At 35.3% G+C, this 24,441-nt stretch overlaps 4 protein-coding genes across 4 annotated transcripts in view; 3 read left to right on the top strand and 1 right to left on the bottom strand.

Moving 5' to 3' along the window:
- Positions 1-774: 774 nt before the first annotated feature.
- Positions 775-11,825, top strand: LOC141898086 (centrosomal protein of 128 kDa-like). The gene is made up of 30 exons (XM_074783892.1): positions 775-795; positions 1,431-1,643; positions 2,932-3,018; positions 4,456-4,597; positions 5,032-5,072; positions 5,234-5,427; positions 5,664-5,733; positions 5,820-5,933; positions 6,020-6,136; positions 6,287-6,361; positions 6,453-6,570; positions 6,650-6,816; positions 6,906-7,171; positions 7,247-7,421; positions 7,513-7,560; positions 7,650-7,721; positions 7,813-7,944; positions 8,043-8,117; positions 8,210-8,296; positions 8,547-8,606; positions 8,723-8,809; positions 8,984-9,177; positions 9,255-9,324; positions 9,440-9,517; positions 9,596-9,652; positions 9,744-9,915; positions 9,994-10,043; positions 10,120-10,280; positions 10,362-10,431; positions 10,524-11,825. Exons 2-30 carry the CDS (start codon positions 1,488-1,490, stop codon positions 10,848-10,850), a joined length of 3,462 nt encoding a protein of 1,153 aa, XP_074639993.1. The 5' UTR covers positions 775-795; positions 1,431-1,487; the 3' UTR covers positions 10,851-11,825.
- Positions 11,826-12,165: 340 nt separating this feature from the next.
- On the top strand, positions 12,166-15,130 carry LOC141898090 (hsp90 co-chaperone Cdc37-like). The gene is made up of 11 exons (XM_074783899.1): positions 12,166-12,311; positions 12,906-13,039; positions 13,120-13,171; positions 13,264-13,374; positions 13,463-13,513; positions 13,598-13,663; positions 13,772-13,930; positions 14,014-14,129; positions 14,224-14,344; positions 14,421-14,489; positions 14,594-15,130. Exons 1-11 carry the CDS (start codon positions 12,273-12,275, stop codon positions 14,765-14,767), a joined length of 1,092 nt encoding a protein of 363 aa, XP_074640000.1. The 5' UTR covers positions 12,166-12,272; the 3' UTR covers positions 14,768-15,130.
- Positions 15,131-15,139: 9 nt separating this feature from the next.
- On the bottom strand, positions 15,140-16,732 carry LOC141898091 (metallophosphoesterase domain-containing protein 1-like). Its single transcript, XM_074783900.1, has 5 exons — positions 16,713-16,732; positions 15,955-16,380; positions 15,763-15,878; positions 15,577-15,687; positions 15,140-15,496 (listed from the first exon to the last, which is right to left on the bottom strand). Exons 2-5 carry the CDS (start codon positions 16,377-16,379, stop codon positions 15,363-15,365), a joined length of 786 nt encoding a protein of 261 aa, XP_074640001.1. The 5' UTR covers position 16,380; positions 16,713-16,732; the 3' UTR covers positions 15,140-15,362.
- A 369-nt stretch (positions 16,733-17,101) lies between these two features.
- Positions 17,102-24,441, top strand: part of LOC141915202 (uncharacterized) — a 30,018-nt gene continuing 22,678 nt past the window's right edge. The window contains exons 1-22 of the mRNA XM_074806653.1: positions 17,102-17,677; positions 18,108-18,259; positions 18,338-18,511; positions 18,589-18,793; positions 18,887-19,060; positions 19,138-19,331; positions 19,441-19,626; positions 19,717-19,829; positions 19,916-20,379; positions 20,713-20,849; positions 20,924-21,044; positions 21,135-21,439; positions 21,539-21,798; positions 21,874-22,028; positions 22,111-22,236; positions 22,374-22,481; positions 22,760-22,883; positions 22,962-23,232; positions 23,324-23,436; positions 23,547-23,654; positions 23,731-24,023; positions 24,116-24,291. Of these exons, the coding sequence (XP_074662754.1) occupies positions 17,144-17,677; positions 18,108-18,259; positions 18,338-18,511; positions 18,589-18,793; positions 18,887-19,060; positions 19,138-19,331; positions 19,441-19,626; positions 19,717-19,829; positions 19,916-20,379; positions 20,713-20,849; positions 20,924-21,044; positions 21,135-21,439; positions 21,539-21,798; positions 21,874-22,028; positions 22,111-22,236; positions 22,374-22,481; positions 22,760-22,883; positions 22,962-23,232; positions 23,324-23,436; positions 23,547-23,654; positions 23,731-24,023; positions 24,116-24,291 (4,493 nt within the window). The 5' untranslated portion in view covers positions 17,102-17,143. The remainder of the gene's footprint in view (positions 17,678-18,107; positions 18,260-18,337; positions 18,512-18,588; positions 18,794-18,886; positions 19,061-19,137; positions 19,332-19,440; positions 19,627-19,716; positions 19,830-19,915; positions 20,380-20,712; positions 20,850-20,923; positions 21,045-21,134; positions 21,440-21,538; positions 21,799-21,873; positions 22,029-22,110; positions 22,237-22,373; positions 22,482-22,759; positions 22,884-22,961; positions 23,233-23,323; positions 23,437-23,546; positions 23,655-23,730; positions 24,024-24,115; positions 24,292-24,441) is intronic.

Raw genomic sequence — 24,441 nt, 5'->3', positions numbered from 1 at the left:
ATTAATAGGTGACCCCACCGGGCCCGCGGATCGGCGGTTTTAGTATAAAAGTGTTATCATGGTTTTCACTGCACTATAAAAGTTTTTTGGTCTTCCTTACTGACTGGTCAGTCCTAGGATCGTAGGCTTGTTCATCGGTCTTAGGACTAGGCGCACTTTCAAATATCCTGAGATATTTTGTTAAAGACGTTCACGAATTTACTAGTGCCACCGTTGCGTAATGCTCAATAGAGCGCTTCATTGAATTGGTCCGTTCGTTTGTCCGTACGGTAGTTTCCATCCGAGGCAAGTGAGTGTTATTCCACTATGCTGCCATCTATCGCTATAGCAGAGGCTCATTCCTAAAAGTTTTTCCGTTGGTTTAACTCGGAGAATACACCCATTGAAAATCAAATCGCATAGACACGATAGAAACATCATCAAACTTTACAAAATTACTTTAATTTACCTTTGAAAAAGAGATTACCATTGACTTTTTCCAGAAAAAAACATGATAACATCTACCCACGTGCATTTGTTTATATTTTGAATTATAGAGGCGAATATTTTGTAATTTTTGATTGCACAAAATGTTTGACTTGACATTTTGAGTCCACCTGATATAGAATAAACACTGTTTTACAGGAATTTTGCAATTTATTTCCATTTCTCAAGTATGATGTCCGCTTGTTAGTGGATTATTCGATTTTATTAGACTCAGCTGTGCTGGTTTATGGTTTTATTGAATTCTTAATTCACTGCGCGATGAAGGTTTGTTTGTGTACCAATGGCGGCCTCTTCAACTGTTAATTAACGGTGAGTTGAACGCATCTAATACTTCATTTCAATTCAAGGCTGCGTTTAGAGAGTGAAAATTAACTTCGGGTGGCGTGTTCAAAGTATTTGTTCTAATTAAGACGCGAAATAGTCCAGAGAAATCGGTTCATAGGGTCTTAAATTTAAATTTCAAACGTTGAATTGGTCAACCGATTCAATCCACCACCACAAAAACACAAACCGGCATTTATGATTTGCCTTGTTGGCATTGTTTGTGTATAGCCTATGTATTACATACACACTACTACATAGATGCGCTCGGGCAAGCAATATTTAGCTTTCAGTCCATTTAAATTAATTAGGCCTAGGCCTAATCCATATTTAGATGAACGCAAGTGCCCCTTTTCTTGTTTTGTAGTAAATGGTTAGGCCTTGGCTCGTGCATCATATTATATTGTACACATCATCAAAAAAGGTTGCACATCTTTTTTTCAGTGTCAAAAAATCACTTTTAGTTTAGGAATTGTGGCTGGTCGACTTTTATACTGCCTACTGGTTTCAGTGCCTAATAATGAGAACGCTCTCACCATAGTAGGCCCTGTTAAATATCTACACTGTATTCATCAATGTGATGTAGTGTTAGGCCTAGCTTATTTATTTTTCAATTTCACCAGGTCGTATTGCTGTTGTGTGCAGTGTAGTGAGATTGTTATTGCTAATAGTTCAGAATTATGGCCGATAGTGAAGATATTTCCAGTGGTGATGATTCAGATATATTCGGAGATGGTTCGACTCAAGGATCGTTAGCTTCTCCGCGACATTCAGCGCGTCAAAGAATGCAAAATGTCAATTCCGGTCAAGTTGGGATCATAAGTTCTTCTTTAAAGGTAAGATACTAAGATACAATGTCTATTTTTATTCCAAACATCCCTACATTTGAATTAAGACATAAAAGTCTGCTTGGAACCTGTCACATCCTACTCTAAGGTTCTCGTTTAATTAGCTAGTTTACACTGGGTAGTGATTGATATGGAAAATTTGAACAATCCTAAGATTTAAGATTCCTGCGAAGAATAGGGAAAAATATGAAAAATTTGAAAAATGTTGTTATTCGAAAATTTTGACATGCATGAAAATTTTCAAAAAAATTAGATATTTGATGTGAATATTCAAAAGATGAGATAAAATGCTGAAAAATTTTTCTAAATTTTATGCGCAGGCTAACTGGTAAGGTTGATGATTTTTGATTTGATATTTATAGATTTTCATGCGTGATTAGTGCACGCAGTGTTTATAATATATTCACTGTCGCGATTGATGTTGTTTTTGCTATTATTCGTGTGAGTTGGAAATTGGCAGTTAATAATGATTGCAAGTCAGGTCTGGTTTATTGAGATATGGACTGCGCGAGAGTCATTGAATGGATGAATAAATGCGTGGCCTGTCTCCACTCGGTATCAACCGATAATTGAAATGATTATTGATTCATTCTGCGCGGAGTCTGTTCTGTATCATGTATTTTACTGTAAGTTAGTTACCCTGGATATTAAATGTATTAGAATATACTGAAATTAGTTTTAGTATCGGTATTTCTGTAATCTATAATTCAAAAATCTTATCGATCACTGCCAATTGATCACTTTTGAAATTCTAAACAGGATTCTATTGTATGTGACTGTCTATTTAGGAAATTGAAAGTCAGGATCTATGAAAGATCTTTAACGCTTTACAAATCAGCGTTTATGTAGAAATCCTGTTCTTCTTTCTAATATCTTTTCCATTAATAATTTAGGTCATTTATTTTGTCTCTCAATTATTATTCAGTCACTCAGTTCTGACTTGTGAGTGCGAGTGTGAAATTCTATTTTTACGATATATAAAAATGTTCAGTGTACTATACGATTTGGTCTGGGGAGTCCTCTTGTGACTGACTGGATAACGCAAAGCCTATAGGCCGTAGCCTTAAGTGGACTTTTAATCATAGTCAAAATGGAAGAACTGAAGGAATGCGTTGAGGTCTGTTCTCACATTAGGCCTATAAACATTATTTGTTCTTTAATGGTTTTAGTTTAGTTTTGTCACAATATGGTGGAAACTAGCAAAAATGAAACTCTGTTCATTGTAGCCTATTTTTTGTTTGTTTTTAAAATGCACTTATTTCTTGTAATATTTTAGGACACAAATAGGAATCTACGCTCAGTAGATCGGATGCTGGGTACATATAGAGATTTAAATACCCAACAATCGTCCTCCATGGAAAGGGTAAGTCCATGTTTTAGTATCTTTACCTCTGAGCATTAAAACGAGATAGCTTTACCTTTATTTATTAAGTGTATAGACAAAAATACTTTTGTATTTTTGGTGTACCTAGGCCTTAATGTTATTATTTTGCAGTTGGTTTGAACTGTGCATACTTTCTTTCATTACAATCTATCCTTTAATGTACAGAAGTGTCCTGGGGACATGAGAGCAATGATATTTTAGGAATTAGTTTTGATATCTTGAATTTCAATTTTTTATTCAATCGAAATATTTTTCCAGATATTTCGTCTTACTCTAAAAAAAATTCCAATTTTTTTTTTAATCAATGGAAATTCCAACTCCATTTTCTTCAAAAAATCTATTCAAAGATTATACATTTATATCTCAATGGAAATTATATTGTTCAGAGATATCATGTCAGAGCAAATTTGTCAAATTCTTTAATGTGATGTATATAAAATGTTTTATTCTGAGATTATCCCCAAGTAATTCAGAATTTGTTTTATTCAATGAAAATATCCCCAGGACAACAGATACTAGGTAGTTGAAATTTCCATTGATTCATAACAAATAAGAATTAATTCTGACATAATATCGCAGAGAAAAATCATTTCAATTAAACTAAAAAGTTTGACAATTTTATTCCGAGATATTATGTCGGAATTAATCCTACAAATAATTTTTCTAAATCATGACCCTAGGACGCTTCTATAGGTATGGATTTTTTAAAGTTATAACTAGACGTGATATTTGTTACTAATTCTTCTGATTATGATTAATTCCATTGGTTAACTGCCAAGCTGTGGTCATAAGCGTGTCGATTGTTCGGAATCTTTTTGTAAAGATTTTCGAATTGCCATTTGAAGTTTGTAGTGTTAATGAAACGAATAACAATAATGCTTCTCAAACAGTAGGCTGTAAATCGAGCGAGCTGGTCTATTATTAATGAAATATATCTATCCATGATTATCCTATCCAATACTCAGTGTGTTTAATTGACGAATACCGCTAAACACCCGGTCATGCTTTGACGATGATGATGTCTGTAATAAAATTGATTCATGTACAGTTTTTGCACAAACATGTTGTTGAGAACCATTTCCATACTGCTAATAAATCCTACGCAAGGTCTTCTTGGTTTGGTGTATGGATTCTTGATGATTGAGAAAAATGAATTAGGCCTTAAATTGATTTTTTAAATCTCAACTGTTTAAAATTCCATTTTATCATGAATCTGAATTTGTCCCTGAAATGTTTGTGATTAGATAATGTAAATAAAGCACAATATTTTACTAGGCACAGTTAGCGTGACTTCAAATTAAGTTGAAACTGCTTAAATCTTTTGTAATGATTAAGAGTTCTGTTAATTCTTTCATCATTAGAAATACTTGATTATTGTTGATTTAATGAGCAAAGAGCAAAATCGATATTTTTCAGTTACGAGGAGATTTAGATAAAACAATGGACCAATTGAAAGAAGAAAGAATCAGAGCATCAGCAGCTAGTAGTGCGAGTGTCAGTCCTGATCTATCGAGACCCCTCCGATCTAGTGATCTAGAGGTTGAAGATGGTATTAGAGGTGAGTAGTTTTTTAAGTCAGTTGTATCCTGCTGATTGTCTGATAATATGAAGTTCAGTATTGTATGGGTGTCTCATTATGCTTACACGTGCCTTGTACGATTTACTAGTTCACCAGTTATTCATTCAGATCGGCTTAAAAAGCCATTCTTTTATTCGTACAAGTATTCACTGTTTGTCATTTCTGTCTTTGGTAGATGACGTTTTATAGTAAAATTTGAAATTCGACACCCGCATTTAAGCAAATTTACTTTTGTCGAACTTTCGTCTATGTATGCATATATATGTATATTTTTTGCTACCAGTTTATGCATAAATCATGATCTAGTATAATAGATGAACACAGTGTTTTTTGAATTCCACCTGTTTAAACTCAGTTATAAATGTTTGGACCTGTTTGAGTAAACATGTATCGGTATTATTCTCTTTATCCAGTACGGCGCAGGAGAAGAGGCCCATCATTCAGAGAGTTTGGGGTATGTTGAGTTTTTTTCTCGTGATTATCACTTTAATTATTCATATGCAGCAATGAATTTATCTTTAAATGATATATGCTATTTTGAATGATATTGATTTGCTCCCATTTTGAAAGTTTTCAATAATGATATCTCGATCTTGCTTTTTTTTCTCTGATCAGCGTTCGTCGGAAAGCGATATAGAAGCGTCGAGTCGACGGAGAGGCCGCGCCGGACGAAGCGCCGTTAGATTCACTGATGATATGACGGCTTCTACTGAAGAGGTTCACGAGATACATCAGAATGTGCGAGATTTATCGACGGATCAACATCGACTACGAGATGATTTGAATAGAGAGTTAGACAGACGTAACAAGCAAGTGAAATGTTACAAAACCCATAGAAGAACAAACAGTTTCACTTTTCATACATATCATGTTGAATTCAATATGTCGAATGTTCATACCCCTTCTCAAGACAAGTCACAAATGATGCAAAACTTTTGTTCTTCTATGGATTTTTAATCATTTGAACTCTCTATCGAGGTTGAACAGTGTTATACGTGTAATTGATCATTATAAAATTTTTAACTGTTTTGTTGACATTTTTTAGAGATGAAATTGAAAATAGAAGATCGATGATTGAATTGTCTGATAGTTTAAGGCGCTCAAATGCCGATCTTGTAAGTTTTAGTGTGGATGTTTTAACTACGTTTCATTCTTGAAAATGTGCACCGCAATTCATGAAATCTGCGATGAATATTTGTAGAGCGATAGCGTAGAAAAACGCCTGCATAATATACAGGAAGAATTGAAAGGTGAAAAGAAAACTACTGAACAAAGAAGATACGATGTAGGACGACTTTCTACTGAATTACGACAGGTAAATTAAATTCCTTCGAAGAAGTAATGTAGCAGACAAGTAAAGGGGGATATCATATATATGATACGTTGTGTTATTTAAAACAGGCATTACAACAGCAGCAACAACAGCCACAACAAGTACCAGCTTTACAATCAGCAATGTCAGCTGAGGAAAGTATGTGGAAACACCGACTAAGTCAGGCTGATACTCAGAAAAAACAGGTAAACTTTAGAAAGGTGTTTCACAGTTTTTGCTTTATGATTTGGCTCTGGGCCCGTTAAATAAAAATCAAATGAATGAGATAAGAGCCAAATTTACATGGCAGATTCGTGTTACTTCATTTTTTTTCATTTATTTATTTTCATTCATAGATTGAGGGCGAATTAGAAAATATCAAAAGACGATTTGACCAATCAGAAGGTAGTAAAGTTGCTCTAGTGAGACAGGTGAGATTCATTCATTGATTCCTTTCTTTGAATTCTTTAATCCACTTAAACACTTGTTCTGCCGATAATAACAAGGTGAAATCATTTTCAGATGGAAGAATTGAGGCATCAGCTTTCAAATGCTGAGAAGGATCGCACGACTTTGCGATCAAAATTGGAAGAAATGAAAACCGAAGAAGAACTAAAAGAAAGAAAACGCTATAAAACTGGTAAGTTTCAATAATACTAGTAAATGGTATAAGTTTCTTTTTGTTGCTGATTTCATTTGGAAATTTTTAATAATTCTAGCCAAAGAGGAACGTGAAAATGAGCGTAGAAACTTGGAACGAGAGATAAAAGAACTGAAACAACAAATATCGCGATCAACTCACTTAGGATCTCAGGAAATCGAGGATGTAAGAAGAACACTGGATAGAACTGAACGTCAAAAATCTCAACTTTCTGATAGTGTTGAGGTAATGGTTGTTATTAAATGAACTTTTTTGAATCAGCACTTGATTTGAATTTTAAGAAATGATTATAAAAATTTTTTTCGTCCCTTAAGGTCATGAAAAAAGACATGGAAAACAAAGAAAAGCATATTTTAAAACTGATGACGGAACTACAAGAATTTAAGATAAAATATGAAGAATGTGAACGTCAGAGGAATACGGCGGTTTCTCAATTAGAAGACGCCCTGAGACAGTTGAGAGATTTAACGAGAGAGGCTGATCGATACGCAGACGAATTGAAGAAAACAGACAATCAGCTTCAAGAAACTGAAATACGCCAAGACGAAATGAGGACTAGAGCAACAGAAACAGTAAAAATGTGAGTCTTAAATGCTTGAGTCATTGAAACTGAGTTTCGGTTCAATAGGGTGAATTTTCTCTGTTAAATTCCCAGGTGGAAACTGAAATGTAAGCGGCTAGAAAAAGAGCTGGAGAAATATCGCACGGAATCTGAACAACTCAATCAGAAAAACACGCATTTAACAAAAGATCACGAACAGATGAAAGTTCAATTTTGCACTGCCAGTCAACAATTAGAAAATATGAAACGAGAAATGGGAGACATTCTTGTAAGTTCATCATCTACCTACTGTGAGACGTGTAAGTGTTGAGTAGTAATGAAATTATTACTGAATTTCTAAACATTTTGTTGTATTTTAGCAAATTCGTGCTCAACAAGAAGAACACCTCAGACTCAGAGATGCAGAGGTGAGTTTTGAGATACTGTTCATTCCTCTCATTCTATTATATTGAACATATGTCTTTGAAAGTAATTATAACTAATGTTTCTGTTTCAGCTTAGCGATATTAAGGCGATTAAATGTGACTTGGATAAAGATGTTCGCGATTACAGAGGCATGAATGAAAAAGTATGATAGATATTATACTTATAGACATTGTTGAATCATTATAAAATGTTGACCGATTCAGTAGTGAAATGTGGATACTTCTTTTCTTCAGCTCAAAGAGGAGTTACATTCATCAGAGGTGATGTATGCGCAGATTAAAGACGAACGCGGCCATCTTGAAGAGAAACTATCCAGCGTCGAGGCTCAGTGTCTCGTCGCTCAGGATGAATGTAAAACACTTAGAGTATGTTTGCAAATATAGTCAATTGATTGATATAGTTCATACATTTTAGGCTGAATCATTTTATTTCATAACCAATGGTTGACGATGATTTTTTTCAGAGAGAACTACAAGAAGTGAGCTTACTAAAAGCTGAACTATCTGCTCAAACTCAGGAAATGCAAACACAACGCACCGTAAGAAATATACCATCAACAGTCAACTTCAGAATACTGATTAGTCTTCTTCAGTGTTTTGTAATACATCATGTTATTTGGGTTTTTTTTAGGAATTAAAGAACAGTTTGATGGGTGCGCATCACATAGAACAAACACTCAGGGAAGAAATATCATTGTTATCAAAGCAAAACCGAGAGGTAAGCTCTATTTGATTTCAACTTAAAAAATTTTGCTGTAATGTCAGTTTGCTGTCTGTCTAACTATTATTACTCACATTACCCATTCTTCATTACTGTGCATTTAACATTTCATTATTGTTAAATACATTCATCGCTGCATTATTCGCGATTCATAACCTTTCAATTAATGTGTATAAATGTCATTTCATATTCTGAAGAAGCCTAATAAAATAACTATCATCTATGTATATAATTTACCCCTGTTCAGGAGAATGAGAAACATTTACGAGATGTTGAACAGTTACGCCGACAAATGGAAGATATCAAGGTAACTATCACAGCTAGATTCATTTGTACTTGTAGGTTGTAATTGTAAGAATTGACGCTCAATGATATTTTTTGTGTATTTCATTTAAATCATGATGTTTTTGATGTCATTTTCAGGCGAGAGAAATTCAGACTGTACAAGATATGTCGAGAAGAATGAAAAGGGATCAGGCTGAATTTGAAGCTGAAATACAAGCCCTAAAAGTAAGACAAATAGTAGATACTTACCTGAAATCCTTTCTGCTTTTCTGCAAATAGCTGGAGTTTCTATAGAGTTGCTTTAGTGGTTGCTAAGTGATAGATGAAACCATGGAATTTTCATCACTATGGAGCCAATGGGGGGCTAATTTAAATTCTGTTTTCTGGTATTTTTTACAGATTGATGTCTCAGAACATAGATCTGCTTATAAAATGTTAAAGGCTAAAGATGATAAGAGCAAAGATGATATCGATAAACTTCACGATGAGATTGGAAGACTAGAAGATGATAACACCGTATTGAAACGTAAAATACTGAAAATAAGACAGGAATATCAAACTAAACTACAAATAGCTGATGATGATATAAGCAGGTATTTGCTCCCTCCATAATATTCATCATCTTTTGATTTGTTAGCAATGGTGATGAATTGTGTTTTTGTTGATTCAGGGCCAGGAAAGTTGAAGAGGAGTTGTTGGATGTTCAAGACTGTATAAAAAAATTAGAGCGCGACCAGAGGGTAAGAATTCATACTTATTTTTAATGTCAGTTGAATTACCGTAAGTGTTTCGTGGATCTGTTCTTACTTCACTGTATGTGGCTAAACTATCAATGCATGGCTTTATTTATTGTAGAATATTTTACATTCAATTGGTGTTGAAGTAAACGGTTTAGTTGAACTTGCAACTCTTGATTCGAGTGAAACTTATGATGTAAGCATTTCTACAATAATCATGACTGTATGCGTAAAAAATGTGAATAACCTTTCATCGCTCAATTTCTATCGCCAGGCTTTGTCTCCAGGAAAGTGCCACAGTGACCCTCAACGATGGCTAGCTGATATGAAGGTAGGATATACCAGGATAAGATAAACTAGCATTTTGCCGCTCTTCAATTCCAACATGGATTCTTAACATGTTTTTTATTTTTATTTTGTAGAGTAAATTGCAATGGTTACAGTCACAGATGAAGGAACAAAGAACTCGAGAAACTCGCCTTAAAATAGATATGAAGGATGCCGTACAATCAGTCGAAACTGATAGGAAATTATTTGTGAATGAACTGGAAAAACAAAATGAAGTCTTAGAAGACCTAGTCATACAGAAACAATGTACGTGTCTTAATTTGCGGGGATGATTATTGTGTCAAGTAAAAGTTTTGTACTCATTCCTAGACATTTCTTTTGTAGTCCTGGCTCAGCGCGAAGCATTGAAAACAGATGAGGTTCAAGTTCTCGAAGTAAGTGTTATAAATCATTCAATTTGTATTATCTAGGCAACTGACTATGAATAACGGTAACAAATTTTATTCGAAGGAACAAGTACATGAACTGTCGAATTCTCTTCGTCGACAAAAGGAGGAAAACCTCAACAAATCGATAGAACTTGAGGCGGAAAAGCATTATATCATAGAAGAAATCAAAGATATACAAGATTCAAACAAAGAAAGAGATAGAATTCATGAAAGATACGCGAAGTATGTGAACCGTGTTGGACCGGCAGTCATCTACTCAATTGAATCTGAATGTTTTAATCGTTTGCTGAATTTTTTTCACAGATTACAAGAGACAGTGAATCGTTTACGAGATGAACTTCTAGAAACTAGAAAATGTGCCGATGAGTACAAGGTATGAACCAATAGCTCGACAAATATAACTTATCTTTGAAACTTTTATTTTCCTCGTTATTTATATAAGTCTTGTCATTATTGTATATTTAGATGGACAAACTGGATGCGGATCTGCAAGCAGCTCGTATCAGCGCTACGAGTAGCCCTTCATCCTCTCCGAAACCTAAACGACGCGTGAGAATCGAAGAAAATGTTCCCACTCACGATCGCCACAGTCATCGGTCGAGTCGACTACGATCATCGTCTCCGTTACGAGCGTCTTCTCCCGTTCCTCTACGGCCTGTTCCTCGCAGTAGTAGTCCTGCAGTCGATCAGAAAACTCCTCAACCGCTCTACATGACCGATGATGAATTCCGTAGAAGTTTTATACCCAAGTCACCAGTTCTAGGATCGTACGATGATCTGGATATTATATAAGTTCATTATTATTCGAATGCAGTGAGGAATTATAGATTTTATCATAATGCTGTAATGAGTGTTATTTCTATTATTTATTTCTAGTTGAATTTATAGAATTTTTACAAAACAACGTCCAGACATTCAGAGGTTGAGGCGTTTTAGATAGGTATTGTCTGTACGGTGAATTGCACTTGTGTTTTAGAGTATTGTGAAACTTAGTGTGAGACTTAGTATTGAGAACTGAAACTAAAGGCAGCTTAGTTCTTCCATTTCACTCATCCGTTGTTATTGCTGCATTTATCCTGTTAACATCAACTTAAAGAATCTTGAATTCTGTTCTATGGACAGTGACATCACCACTCATCTGCTCATGGTTCTTAGACAGACAAACCCGGGGGACGCAGTTCCATAATTTTGAGTTACATCATATTTTAGGACTTAGAAAATTGACTGACTGAGTTAAATCTAGCTCAAATTATGGAACTAGGGTCCCATTATTTTTGTGTCTTCCATGCATTGTATTGCATTGCTGGTCAATGTATGATGCAGCCAACAGGATTTGGCAAGTGAAAGAAAATTAGATGAAAATTTTAGAAATATTTGTGTAGAGTGTATTAAATACTATTTTATATATATGATGTAAATCCAATTTTTTTGTATATATTTTTTGTAATAACTTTGTATATGATCATTTTTATTTATATCAACAGACCACTGCCTACGGCTCGTCTTAATCTATTTGACAAATTATAAATGAATAGAATTAGAATTAATTGAATTATGTTAAGGAGTATATATAGGAAACAGTAGTATTACCGTTGAAGTGTATGTTGTATTCCATGAGTGTAAGATAGAATGATTAGTACTCAAATCATTTATCGATGGGGCTATGTCAGGTACATAACCTGAAGATTACTGAATTCATCATGTCATTAGTGATGTTTTATATTGTGGAGATTAAATCATTCTCTTATTATTGGTAGAATTTATCTGATGTGAATTTCAACATTTTTATAGCGCTTTTTAAATACATTGATCCGTATTAATTAATAAAATAAAATCTAATTTTGCAACACACTGACTGGCGTTTTGTGTTAGTTTTGATTTTTATTGAAGTGAATCAATTTTGGTTTAAATATCTCGCTGGAATTCACTTGACTAGAAATAAATCATTGAAAAGAGTAACTCCGGGCGCAAGTAGAATTTTTTCAATCCTAGGCTAGAGATATCAAGTCGGTTTTAAACCTAGGACGATGTGTGTTAATTTCTGTCGGTGTCCAAGCGGATAATTAGTATGACTGACTCCGTCGACTACGAATTAACCACGGCTTACTTCCGGGTTTTCTATTTCTAGTTTATTCGATCGTGTGAAATCTGGTTTTGCCTTCTTTTGCCTTTCCCTTTCATTCATCGGTATTCCGCAGTTAAAGCCGCAGTAACATGTCAAGGTTAGATTATAGTAAATGGGATCATATAGAGGTAAGAAATTGAGTATATGTAAAAATATGAGAGGTCTACTATTTATAGCTTACTTTTAGTAGTTCGAAGTCGAAGAGGCAGACCAACACACTGACGACAGGCCGGGGGATAGAGTCGGAGAGGTGGTGGAGCCGAGAGGAAAGAAAGTGTTCACTTCCATCTATCCCTACTTACTAATAACGACCTTAATAACTTATCAAAACATCTAAAAAAAGGATTGCACACAAATTTCATTGTGAAACTCCAAATCCATTTCCCTTGATTTTAATATTATATTATTATTTTTAAACTGGCTCCGGTTACGAGAGAATCTACACTATATCTACGTTTGCACATGCGTGAAGGAATAGGGTTAGGGTTAGTTGAGGCTATATATGAGTTAACTCCCTCAGCTTCCAGTCGTGTACTGTGGCTCAGTCAGTGGGTAAAGGACTCCACTAATTTTTCATTTGGTTTTGAATCCCAATTATTGCAAGTCGGAATTCTACTGTATTGCGCATGCGTTAACCGGAGCCACGTCGTATTATTTTTAGCTATGAAGATTTTTGTTGTTTTTTCAATAAAATGTATTTTACCAATTGTTTTCTTGTTTAGATCTCTGATGATGAAGACGATACCCATCCAAATGTCGATACAGCCAGTTTATTCCGATGGAAACATCAAGCTCGAGTAGAACGCATGGAAGAACAAAAGAAAAAAAGAGAAACATTCGAAAAAGGAATAGCTGAGTAAGTATTTCTAATTCTAAATGAGGAAAGAGGGAAAATACACTTTTTTAGGCAACATGGGAAACATATTTATTTTTCAGCCACCAAAAGAAAAAGGTAGCTATACAGCAGAAGATAAAAGAAGCGGAACAGGTAAAACATCAGTCAATCATCTACAAGCCGATTTAATTCGTCGCTTCTCATCTTACGCTGAACTGAAATATATTTCCATTATTTTTTTCTAGAACCCAAGTTTATCCGAACAACTTGATGAACTGAAAATAAAAGCTGCCGAAATTGAAAAACAAGAGATAGATTGGAAAAAGAAGGAAGATGAGTTAAAGAAACAAGAGAAGGTATTTTGTTTGGTATTTCTTAAGCTGTATTTTTGGTTTGTTAATTGCTTCAGTTTGTAATGTGTATTTTGTTCATGTTTGTTTACAGCTCACTCCGTGGAATGTTGATACACTTTGTCATGACGGCAAAACACGGACTGTAAGTGAAAATTATTTGAAGTCTTGTTTGTTCTTTTGACACCACAGGTCTTTACATTATTCAAGTATTTCTTGTTTGTTTTAGGTCATAAATAAAAATACTCCGAAGAAAAAAGAGGAACTAACTGAAGATGAAAAAGCTGAAAGACTGGTAAATATATAATTTTGGGCATCATGAATTTTTTGAATATTCAAATATGTTTTTGGTTGCGATGGATTTGTCAAATTAGTAACATTATGGCTATTTGTCATTTCATAGCAAAAATTTGTCAAAGAAAATAAGAGTAGAATAGAAAAGTTTGGAATGATGAGAAAGTATGAAGACAGTCAAGAGTATCTGCTCCAGAATCGAGACTTGGTTTGTGATGAATCTGCGAATCATCTAGTGATTTGGTGCATCAATTTACAAGTCGAAGAAGTAAGATTATGTTACGTATATTTGATTTGATTGGAGAGAATTGTATGTAGTTATTGGGTCTTACAATATTACTTTTATTTCAGAAAACATCACTAATGGAACATGTTGCTCATCAAACTATAGTGATGCAGTTTATTCTGCAGTTAGCTCAATCTTTAGACCGAGATCCGAGGGAATGTATCGGCCCATTTTTCTCACGGTGTGTACTGGTATTGTAGATGTTTGCTGCCCGTAAAAAAAATTTGTTAAAAATGGCAAACTTTTTCTTATTCCGGTGGTTATTATATTTGTAGAATCAAAATGGCTGAAAAGCAGTACATGGAAGCTTTTGACGACGAATTAGATTCATTCAAGGAAAGGATTAGAAAACGTGCTCAGGCCCGTATTGATGAAGCTGTGCGCGAATATGAAGAAGTTAGTTACCAATCAAACATGTTTCAGATCTGTTTACGTTGGTATCGTTATGAATGATCTTTCATTTCAATTTCAGGAGGAACGTCAAAAGCGATTAGGACCGGGAGGTCTGGACCCTCAAGAAGTGTTCGAATCATTACCAAAGGTGAGCTAATCTCATTCTCTGAAGTTCAGCTTTGACAAGTCGACCTACAAACTTCAGTATAGTGCCAAATCTATTCCTTGACCCTCTGTTTTTTCTTATTCAAGGAATTGCAAGAATGTTTTGAGAAAAAAGATATTGCGCTGTTACAAGAAGCAATTACAAAGTTTCCGAAAGAGGAGGCGGAATATCATATAAAACGATGTGTTGATTCTGGTCTGTGGGTCCCGGGCGAATCAGGGGAATCAGAGCCTGAAACTCAACCAGCAGCTGAATCGTGAGACCATTCGCTAAAAAATGTAAAACAGACTGTGAAGAAATTTTCTTACATGATTCGACTTCGAATCATATTGTCAGCTTCAGTGAATGAATTCAATGAAATACTCAAAATAATAAACGATATTGAGTATCCAGTTTTTTTAATGAATTGTAAATTTTTGTAACTATGTACGGAATCTTTGGCTTCATTTCAAGATCATTCAGAAATGCTAGGTATCAAACCTTCTTTGTGGCTCCCGAGAGTTTTCAGTTGATAAAGAGTAGCCGTTAAATCCAATTTGTACTCAATAAAAAATTTAACTAATTGCTATTTTTGATGAATTATGTAGATGTATTTATTAACTTTAACGTACAGTGAGTATTATAATGTTTGGCAAATGAAATCTGAAATGTATGTTGCATTTTCCTTGTTGAATTGTGTCTAATTGCATACCACAGCATTTAGAAATAAATTGTATATTATAATACAGTTTTATAGATTGATTATTTACATTCCTGAGGAGGACACACAGCACACTTGATTCTAACTATAATAATTTGTTAGCACCATTAACCTATCACAGATGAAGCATTTTCAGCTGACCAAATTCAACAATTTCAATGTTTTTCCTTAGTGACGCCATCTTTTAGGGGAAGGTCGAATATTATCGGTGGATTTAAAGGTTTGTACATGATAGTACATGTTGATGCATTTATATAGTTTGTTGTACCATCAGTAGTTATTCCATAGCCTAAAACAAAAAATTAATTCATTTCAATTTTCCAATTTGTAGATTTTAACTGATATCATTTCTTGCGCTGGACTATATACCTTCATGTATGTGTCCAAATATATGGTACAACGGTTTGACTCTCAGTTGTATCGTCTTCAGAAGTTCTTCACAACCAACATTGTTCCTACCTCTAGTGACATCACCATGTCCTGCAAGGTACCATTAACTGTATGTAAACAAATACATCTACATTCAGTATACAACAGATACTTCAAAGGTTATACCGTATGGTGGACCATGAGTTATCAATATATCTGTGTCAGTCGGTATCATGTCCCATTTTTCTCGTAATGCTTTTCCTCGTGGCAAATTGTAAGCCCATCCCATGAATTCGGGTTGCCTGAAAAATTGACAGATGACAAGAATGAAAATTCAAATTGATTATTGACTTCAGTCATCAACCATAAAAGACGTACCATGGAGAACCATAGATTTTATAACCAAATACATCGGTAGCGCTATCCTCTAAATAAGTGCAATCGGTCAGCAGGTCACGTATATTATCTTTACCGTGAAGTTCTTTTAACATCTGATCGTAAGAGATCATATTCGTCTCTGGATCAAACGATAGTTCATGATTTCCGGCGATTACTATCTTACGGGTATGAGGCAACGAAGCTAAAAATTTATTGAAATTAGCTACTTCCGAAATACGTCCTTCATTCGAGAAATCACCGGCATGTATGAGAATGTCTCCAGGAGGTATTTCCAGTTTTTGTGTCCGAGAATGCGTGTCAGATATACAAACGAAGCGTACATTTCCTGAGGATACAGGAGTTGTCAGTGGTAGAGCAGTGACCTCCTGCGGCGGTGGAGGTTTTGGAATTCTCAAACGATCCATTCTGGAAAAAATTGATTTAAAGTAAAATATGTTTTCTATCACAAAACGTTACTGTGACGTAAACTGAACTATTCCTGTATACAAAATACTTTCTATATAGGAATAGTGGGGGCAAATCTATTATTAGCAGTTACGAAATTGGACAACAACAGTCAGTCAGTGAGATCGGGCCATACACTCACTTTTTCTAAAATGTCTCAGTATTCAGAATAACAATCACCCCCAGTCTGGTGACATAAATCATATATAGAGAGTCGTAAATATGGATTAATTTTTCAAATGACTGATGGAACTATCGATCATAGAATTAACACAGACAGAATACTTATTTACCTGTCAGAAATCACTGTTACTATTACCGTATAGTGGCGCCCTCTCGTCGTTTCTCGCGTGCCACAGTTCGCTTCTTGTTGTTATGGATACTGTACACTATAATATATCATTTCCGGTACCGTATCGTTTTTGGGATAAAACTTTGACAAAAAACTGTTTGAAAGGAAATGTAGAGCAGTTTAACCGATGAATAACCAACGGCAATAACACTTTGAATGATTGAATCCTATCTAACGAATTAACAGTGAATATCTAACGTTAAAACAATAAAATAACACTTAAAATTCAGCTGAAACATGATACAATCAAAATCAATTAATTTTATTGCTAGCTGTCAATCTAACATCAATCGATAAGAAGTTATTATCTATTGATTTAGGAACAGAAACGAGTGACGTCATAGCTGATGGCTGAATGAATAGACATTGAACATGGATGAGCGACATTGGTGGATCACGAGTAAAATCCAGGAGAGTTTTCATGTCGGTGGATTTGACAATCCGACTCTGCTCGAGGATTTTATGTGCAGAGACGATACTCTTCAAATTATAAATCAGTTTCTTGGAGCGCACGGTCCGCGGAGGTTATTTTTCTATACGGATAAACCGGATTCGAATACGCCTTTTAGTCGTCAGTTGCACGTCACCGGAAATCTCACTAATTTGAAAGATGTAAACCTGGAAGAGGTTTCCGTGCTGTTTTTTATTCGGCACGATGTCGAACGCGACGTCGATCCTGTTCATATGGAGAAAGATGTTTATTGCGGTGAGCTGAAAGCTCAGACAATGGAATCTTTACATTCGTTACTATCGGAAGCTTGTATCCCGTTACTGAAATGTAAAAAGGATTGGGGCATGTGCACAGCTGAACAGCAAACCCATTTTATTACAAACATGGAGAAATGTATCCATGCTTTATCAGATTCAGCCGCTGGTACTACTAGTTTACACAGTACTAAACAAATGGTATGTCATGGTTCCCACACAGTACCGGGAAATGCGGAAAATCTTTTTTTGGAATTTCAAAATAATATTTCCCGGGTTGGAAATTTTTGAGAATAGTATCGATATTTCTCTAGGCAACTCATTTTAAACTTCATGTAGCATAGTTTTGGGATGTCAAGGAACTCGCTTTCAACAATTTTCCTTGAAAATTAATCACCTTTATCAATCAGTCGCCATTAAAATGTCGATACTTCTATAGTGTGATCGTGTTCACTTATCACATGAAGGCCCCATTTCCATTTTAACCAAAATTAAAAAATCCCCCATGTATTAGGGAAAAACTTGGGGATTTTCGAATACCAATTACTGGGTTTGTAGTACATTTTACATAACTGGTACATTTTATTGAATTATTTGCTTAGATATATTCTATTTTATGTTATTACTGCAGATGCTGAGACAACCGGAAAATGTTGTTAGTAATGAATACAAACAGCAGAGAATGGCCGCGTTAGATCAGGGTATTATAGCAGAGTATGAGGAACTAGTTACTGATTGGATTACTACCATAGAAAATGTGATCATTGATAATGGTGAAGAGCGGTAAGATTGTAGAGAACATTTCTATTTGTACTGGTGGAATCCCTTGTATACATTACATGTGAAAATTTTATTTTACAGATTGCAAGATTTGTTATCGGGGCCGTTAATAGAGTTTGATAGGTGGCGCCGGCGTCAGAGAATGTTAGTCAGTATAACGGAACAATTGAAAGGAAAAGAATGTAAAGCGGTGATCGGAACGCTCATTGCTGCTAAATCAAAACTGCTCAAAAAGTGGAAAATGATTGATGCGAAGTATGAATTTAAAGTAATTTGCTAAACCTCCTTCTGCTATTTGAATTATGGCTCTAATAGTCTGTTTATGATTTCAGTATTACCGATTCGTTGAACGATGCTAAAGACAAGGTGAAATTTCTGGATTCGATCAAACGTCATCTCGATCAATTCTATTACGAAGCAACGCCATCTACGATAATCAATACTGCCCTACCGAATCTGATGAACAGTTTGAAACAGATGGATTCAGTTTCTCGTTTCTATGCGAGGCAGGGTTATCTCGGTTTCCTTCTCAACAAGGTATGAAAAATCAAATTGATCAATGAAAAATTAGTTCCATTATTACTCAAGTTCATATCAAACAGTGGTGTTATTTCATGTGTATATTTTCAGATTACAAATCAAATCGTATTGATCTGCAAGGCGCACATCAAGGAGCTCTGTTTGGATGATGATTATGATTGCTTATGGGAAGTAATCGATCAGGAAAGTCAACAAAATGATACATCCAATAACTTTGACGCACGGATGAAACAATTGAAAACTCAAGTTGATAGCAAACTTCGTGTAAGTTCATCATCTTAAAACTATCCACACTATTTACTGAATTGAGAATGACTTGTAGAATTATTCAAACATTTCAGTCGAAGAAACAACGTGATTTGAAATCGTCTCAAACTGTGCTGGACAAAAGTTTGATGGATCGGTTGAAAGTATGTTTGTCAGTTCATACGACCTATAAAGAGGCAATAAGGAACATGCGTGATGGTATCGGGCTTCACAGCTTGTCACATTTCGGATCCATTACGAGCCTCTCCCCGAATAGTACGGCTCAGCTGTGAGTAGACGTAACTAATTAAACTAAACATTTATGGAAGGGAAATTTGTAGGCGAGTTTTGATTTTGTAACACGTTTAATTTTCTTACAGTCAGAAAGAACGACCTAGCGTAATAAATCAGAAGTCAACTCGTTTGACCCCGGGTCAGTCACCGAGCAAGAAGAATTCATCATCTGTTTGCGATTATGGCATCGCGATGACCGATGAAGAGGGAATTGTGGGACATTTTGATGAGTTCTGTTCACGCGTGAGACAAGTCACTGAAGTTATTAACACTTTATGTCAATATCAACGGTAAGTTCAGTTAGAATAATTTTTTACCAACCTCCAGCCATCCCAAGAGTGATAGTAGAATAGTTATATTCTTATGTTTTATAATCATAGAGTAATTCAACAAATCAGTGGAATTCCGCGTCCGAGAAAAGAAGATATTGTTGTCGAAGAATCGCTCAGTAAGAAAAATGTCTCTCACAAATTTGAAACACATTCCGTTGAAGGTAAAAAACTCCTCAATATCAACTCTTAGCTCTAATGATAATAGGCTACCAGTTTCACTTGAGTTGATTTGGTATTTTCCCCACAGATTTACCCCCGCCTAAACCAAATGAAGATGGAAAACCACATCCCGTGATACCTTCTGTATCCGAACACGGAAATCTGATCACAATAACCGAAGATGAAGAACTGGGCAACGAACAACAAGAGAACACAGCTGGAGAGGTTAAAATCGTCGTTAGCCAAGAGAAAGATGTTCCGCAACCTCAAGAAAAGGAAGAAGCTCATAACAGTATTGAGTTACCTCCGGAGTTCGCCGATGAAGCTCATGAGGCCGAGAAATCTCCGCATGATAATTATATCTATGAAATGCTGTACGGTTCTCAAGGGTTGACTCAAGACGAGGTCGATATTCTTGAACGATATTATCACATGGAGGATACTGATGATGGCCCGAGTGTGATATCGATTGTACGCGATCATATCAATGATATGAAACAATCGATGTTAGAAGCTGTTAATACGAAAGTAATGCTTGATGTAGAAAGCAAGGTACGTCAAATTTCAGGGGGTAGAATGATGTGAAAAATGAATATGTACTTAAAAAATTTTGAAAAAAACGTTAAAATCATGAAAAATATTTTCATCCCCTTTCTACGGCCATATACTGCGGAGCTCAGAATTTATACACAAAGTTTAAGAATGTTTGAAGTTTGAGAAATTTTATTCTAATCTGTCCAAATTATGATCAGTAACCACTCAATGTTATTGTACCTTTAAATTCCGGAATTCATCGATATGATCTTCCTATTTCTATAGTTATAGGTCATAAAATCTTATTAGATTTCTATATCTCGATTTATCTACATCTATTTCTCATCACAGGAGAAAGGTATTTTCAACGAGGCTTACGCAAGCTTTCAGAACATCGTTAAAGAATTGGAAAGTTTTATCGAAGCGTATATTCACGCTGTGCTCGCTCGCAAAATGAAAACACAAGAAAGTTTACAGCTTCTTACGAAGTAAGCAATCTTCCCCGTCGAGCATTAATGTTTCTATAATTTCATCAAGCACTAATCGAATGCGTCTATTTTAGATTTTCTCCAATACTTCATCGTCACGGAGTAAAACACGTCATCGCTGAGAAATACGTCGATATTTTCAATATGTACGAAGATGATTTGATCGAAGTACAGAAAGCTTATGAGAAGCATAAGGTAAATACTGCTGTCATTCGCTAGAATATCATTAAATTGGATTCATCAATTATACATATACCGGTATGTATTAAATATTCTGATATTTAGGAAAACCCACCGATGCCCAGGAATGCACCCCCGGTTGCCGGTGCAATTTTCTGGTCTCGCCAGTTGCTTCATCAAATCGAGGATCCGATGCGTATTTTCAAAGAAACAAAAGCTGTCACGTGTCTTCAAGATTACGGTCGTATCGTGAGAATCTATAATAAACTAGCGACCGCTTTAGTGACGTTTGAGAGTTTGTGGTTTGGACAACTTCGAGCTCATATCGAACAAGCGAAGATCGGATTGAAAGCTACACTTCTTATTCATCATCCGCAGACTAAGGAAATTGTTGCTAATACTGATGAAGGGTAAAATATTCTATTCTTCATTCATATTTAAAAAATTTTTGAGATTTATCCAGTCAATTTTGATAAACTTCATATCAATTCATGGTTCTAATCTTTCAGAGTTGTGGAATTGATACAAGAAGCGAAATGGTTGATGCGTTTAGGGATTCAGATTCCCGAATCGGCCATGGTCGTTTTACAGCAAGAATTACGATTCAAGAAATACAAGGACAACATCGAGCACTGTTTGAAAGAGTTCCGAGATGTTCGCGAAGCAATCCCCGCACCTTTTAAAGGTTTATTTGTGAACAGCATCGAATCTGTTAAACAACAGCTTCAACCAGGACTTTCTACATTAGCTTGGAATAGCATGAATATTGGTAAGATTTCTTAAAACTTTGGAACTCGAATTGTTATTCAAGGCTGAATTGATCTAATTACTATTCTGCTTTCAGATGCATTTCTACATCAAGTTCACACCGCGACTGCAAAATTGAAATATCAAGTTGAACGAGTCAATGAAATCATATCAACCAAAATAGTCAACACAATCACTAAGATTTCTGAAATGATATTCTTCGACATTGACTTAGCATTCTCCAAAATATGGGTAAATTTCATCATTTTGTTTTTTGAAAAACTGCTAAACCTAATGAAGTATCATTTGTACGTAATGATTTGTTTGTTTTCAGCCAACTGAAGAATTCACTGTCGATATGTTGCATTCGATCAAACTTAAAGCACAGGATCTGTACGATAGTATACTGATTATTGAGAATGGAATGAGAGAAGCTGCCAATATGTTATCTCAGAGAAAGGTCAGTTTATTGAATTGTTTTTATAGGACCTTCTGATTTAAGATGGGACCATTTGCTTTGCTTTCTAGCATCAAACATGTATTGAATCAATTCATGCTATTACTGATCATCTTTTAATCGAATTATTTTGCTTATAGAAATTAACTTTTAAAGCCGTAGCTACTATATTGCAAGCTATGCGAACAGAAAGTGATGGACTTCATTCAAATAGATTCCAAATGAGCATGAATGATTTACGCGACAACGTAATTCTTATTTCAATATCCTCTGGCACCGCAGTTGACAAATATAACGCTATAGTTTCTTGACTTTAACTGAACACTGATTAACTGTTTAACTGATTGGTTATTGGTAGCACTTATACTTATAAGTGAAATTAGTTGTCGAGTTGCCTTAATGGGCTTAAAATCTTGGTGATGGTTGCTATGTTTTTGTATGATTTCCTGTAGTTTGTTGTGATCGAGATAATCTAGATTCAAGCCGATATATATTTGTATTATATCAGATTTTTTTTTGTCCGTAGACGTCTAGTGTGACTAAATCCGAGTCAAAGAGCCGAGATATGAAATTACTCACTGCTTCCAGAAGTGGTTATGGCATGTCATCAGTTAGTAACCCTGAGGATTACATAGTCTCTGAGTTGTTAGGTAATTTTATTTCCCAGAAAATCTTCTCAAGTAGCTATAAGCATTTTGGATGAATTTTGATTCATGATTTACTTTCAGATTACTACTGTGATGATATCTATGAAGCGATTCTAACTGCCACATGCCGATCTCTTGTCACGTTGGCTGAATCTTGTGGTTGCGACAGCGATCTTGTCCGTTCTGTGAGTTTGATGTCGAATTCTGCTGTATCGTTGAGTGGAGCACCTACTCCGAGACCGCTCAGTCGAGGGATGTCAGCGAAATCGGATAAACGCCCGGTGTCCGTCATGTCAATGCTGTCAAACATGACATGGACAACAGAAAGAACTGCAGAAATCACATATCTGAGGTAACTAGGGAACAAGTGAATAACTCTCTGAATATGAACACATTTTAGTAGTTGATCATGTTCTAATATGACTGCGATGGGTTTATTTTAGGTTTGAAGTGACAGTAAACTACGCAATACCAAACATCACTTTAAATCCTGCGATGGACGCCATTCAGTCTACTATTGATAACATTGCTTCTGCAATCAGAGATGTCGTGAAAGGTTCGTAAACCTTTTATCAGGAAATATTTGGCTATTAAGAAATATGATTCTATGAGGTTGTAGAAAGTTATAGGAGGCATGATTTAGAAAGATGTGTTGAAATGTTTCAGGTGTTAAATGGAATAACGGTAATGACATTGGAGAAACCTTTTCTCAACATGTTAATGATGATAAGGTTATTCAGGATATGTTTCATCAATTGAGTTCTGTTATCGCAGGTATAAATGAAAACCTAATTTTGTTGTTTTGATTTGTCTCGTCCGTAGCTAATTTATCTGTCTCGTCTTTATACAGATTTAGAACTGATATTGAACAAGCACATCATGCATTTTCAAATGTATGATTTCTTATGGAAAGACGACATTCAGGGCAATTTCACCGAGTTCATACAACACGAACCGGGACCGTACTTTCTGCGTCGAGAAGTCGAACGATTGCAGAGGGTTGAAAGCAACATCGATGATATTCCATCAAACCTACCCGCCGGACCTGTGTGTTTGAAAACTGATTTGATCAAAGATGCCCTTCACGGATTTGCTGTTGCTTGGAAATGCAAATACGCAGCAGTTTTACATGAAGAAGCTAAGGTTAGAATAATTTTCTTTAATTTTATCTTATATATCACTATATCACTTCATGTATGAATTTGCATGGCACTTTTTATTTGCATGGTTTATAGAAAAAGCTGGATGCGGCGTTATTGTATCGTATGAATGTTTGCAGTCGCTTAGAGCTTAGTGTACTAAACCTCGATCAGTTAAATAGTACATTACACTTACTGGAGGAAATACAAGACATGGAGAATAAGATCGATGCAATTTATCTTCCGATAGAAACAATGTACAGCCATCTCAGGTGAGGTTTTTGAATTCCATTAACCACCAGTATCTTTGACACCAATCTGTTTATAGAGCATGTGTACACTTTCCTAATACGTATTTCACATTCTTTATCAACAATATTTATATCATATTTTCGTGTCTATCTATAAATGTGAATTTGTAT

This window comes from Tubulanus polymorphus, chromosome 1 (assembly GCF_964204645.1).
Source record: "Tubulanus polymorphus chromosome 1, tnTubPoly1.2, whole genome shotgun sequence".
Taxonomy (NCBI): Eukaryota; Metazoa; Nemertea; class Palaeonemertea; order Tubulaniformes; family Tubulanidae; genus Tubulanus; species Tubulanus polymorphus.
Note: the sequence above shows the minus strand (reverse complement) of the source record. Positions and strands in the feature narration are given on the sequence as shown.

What these genes read in the sequence shown, in the direction of transcription:
- LOC141898091 (XM_074783900.1), bottom strand. Translation starts at nt 16,379, where the DNA reads ATGGATCGTTTGAGAATTCCAAAACCTCCACCGCCGCAGGAGGTCACT. An exon ending in AAAATCTATGGTTCTCCATG is followed by an intron (nt 15,879 to 15,954) that starts GTACGTCTTTTA and finishes TCAATTTTTCAG; the next exon opens with GCAACCCGAATTCATGGGAT. An exon ending in ATTTGGACACATACATGAAG is followed by an intron (nt 15,497 to 15,576) that starts GTATATAGTCCA and finishes TTTTTGTTTTAG; the next exon opens with GCTATGGAATAACTACTGAT.
- LOC141898090 (XM_074783899.1), top strand. Translation starts at nt 12,273, where the DNA reads ATGTCAAGGTTAGATTATAGTAAATGGGATCATATAGAG. An exon ending in AGATAAAAGAAGCGGAACAG is followed by an intron (nt 13,172 to 13,263) that starts GTAAAACATCAG and finishes ATTTTTTTCTAG; the next exon opens with AACCCAAGTTTATCCGAACA. An exon ending in ATGAAAAAGCTGAAAGACTG is followed by an intron (nt 13,664 to 13,771) that starts GTAAATATATAA and finishes GTCATTTCATAG; the next exon opens with CAAAAATTTGTCAAAGAAAA.
- LOC141898086 (XM_074783892.1), top strand. Translation starts at nt 1,488, where the DNA reads ATGGCCGATAGTGAAGATATTTCCAGTGGTGATGATTCAGATATATTC. An exon ending in GGTTGAAGATGGTATTAGAG is followed by an intron (nt 4,598 to 5,031) that starts GTGAGTAGTTTT and finishes CTCTTTATCCAG; the next exon opens with TACGGCGCAGGAGAAGAGGC. An exon ending in AAATGCAAACACAACGCACC is followed by an intron (nt 8,118 to 8,209) that starts GTAAGAAATATA and finishes GGTTTTTTTTAG; the next exon opens with GAATTAAAGAACAGTTTGAT.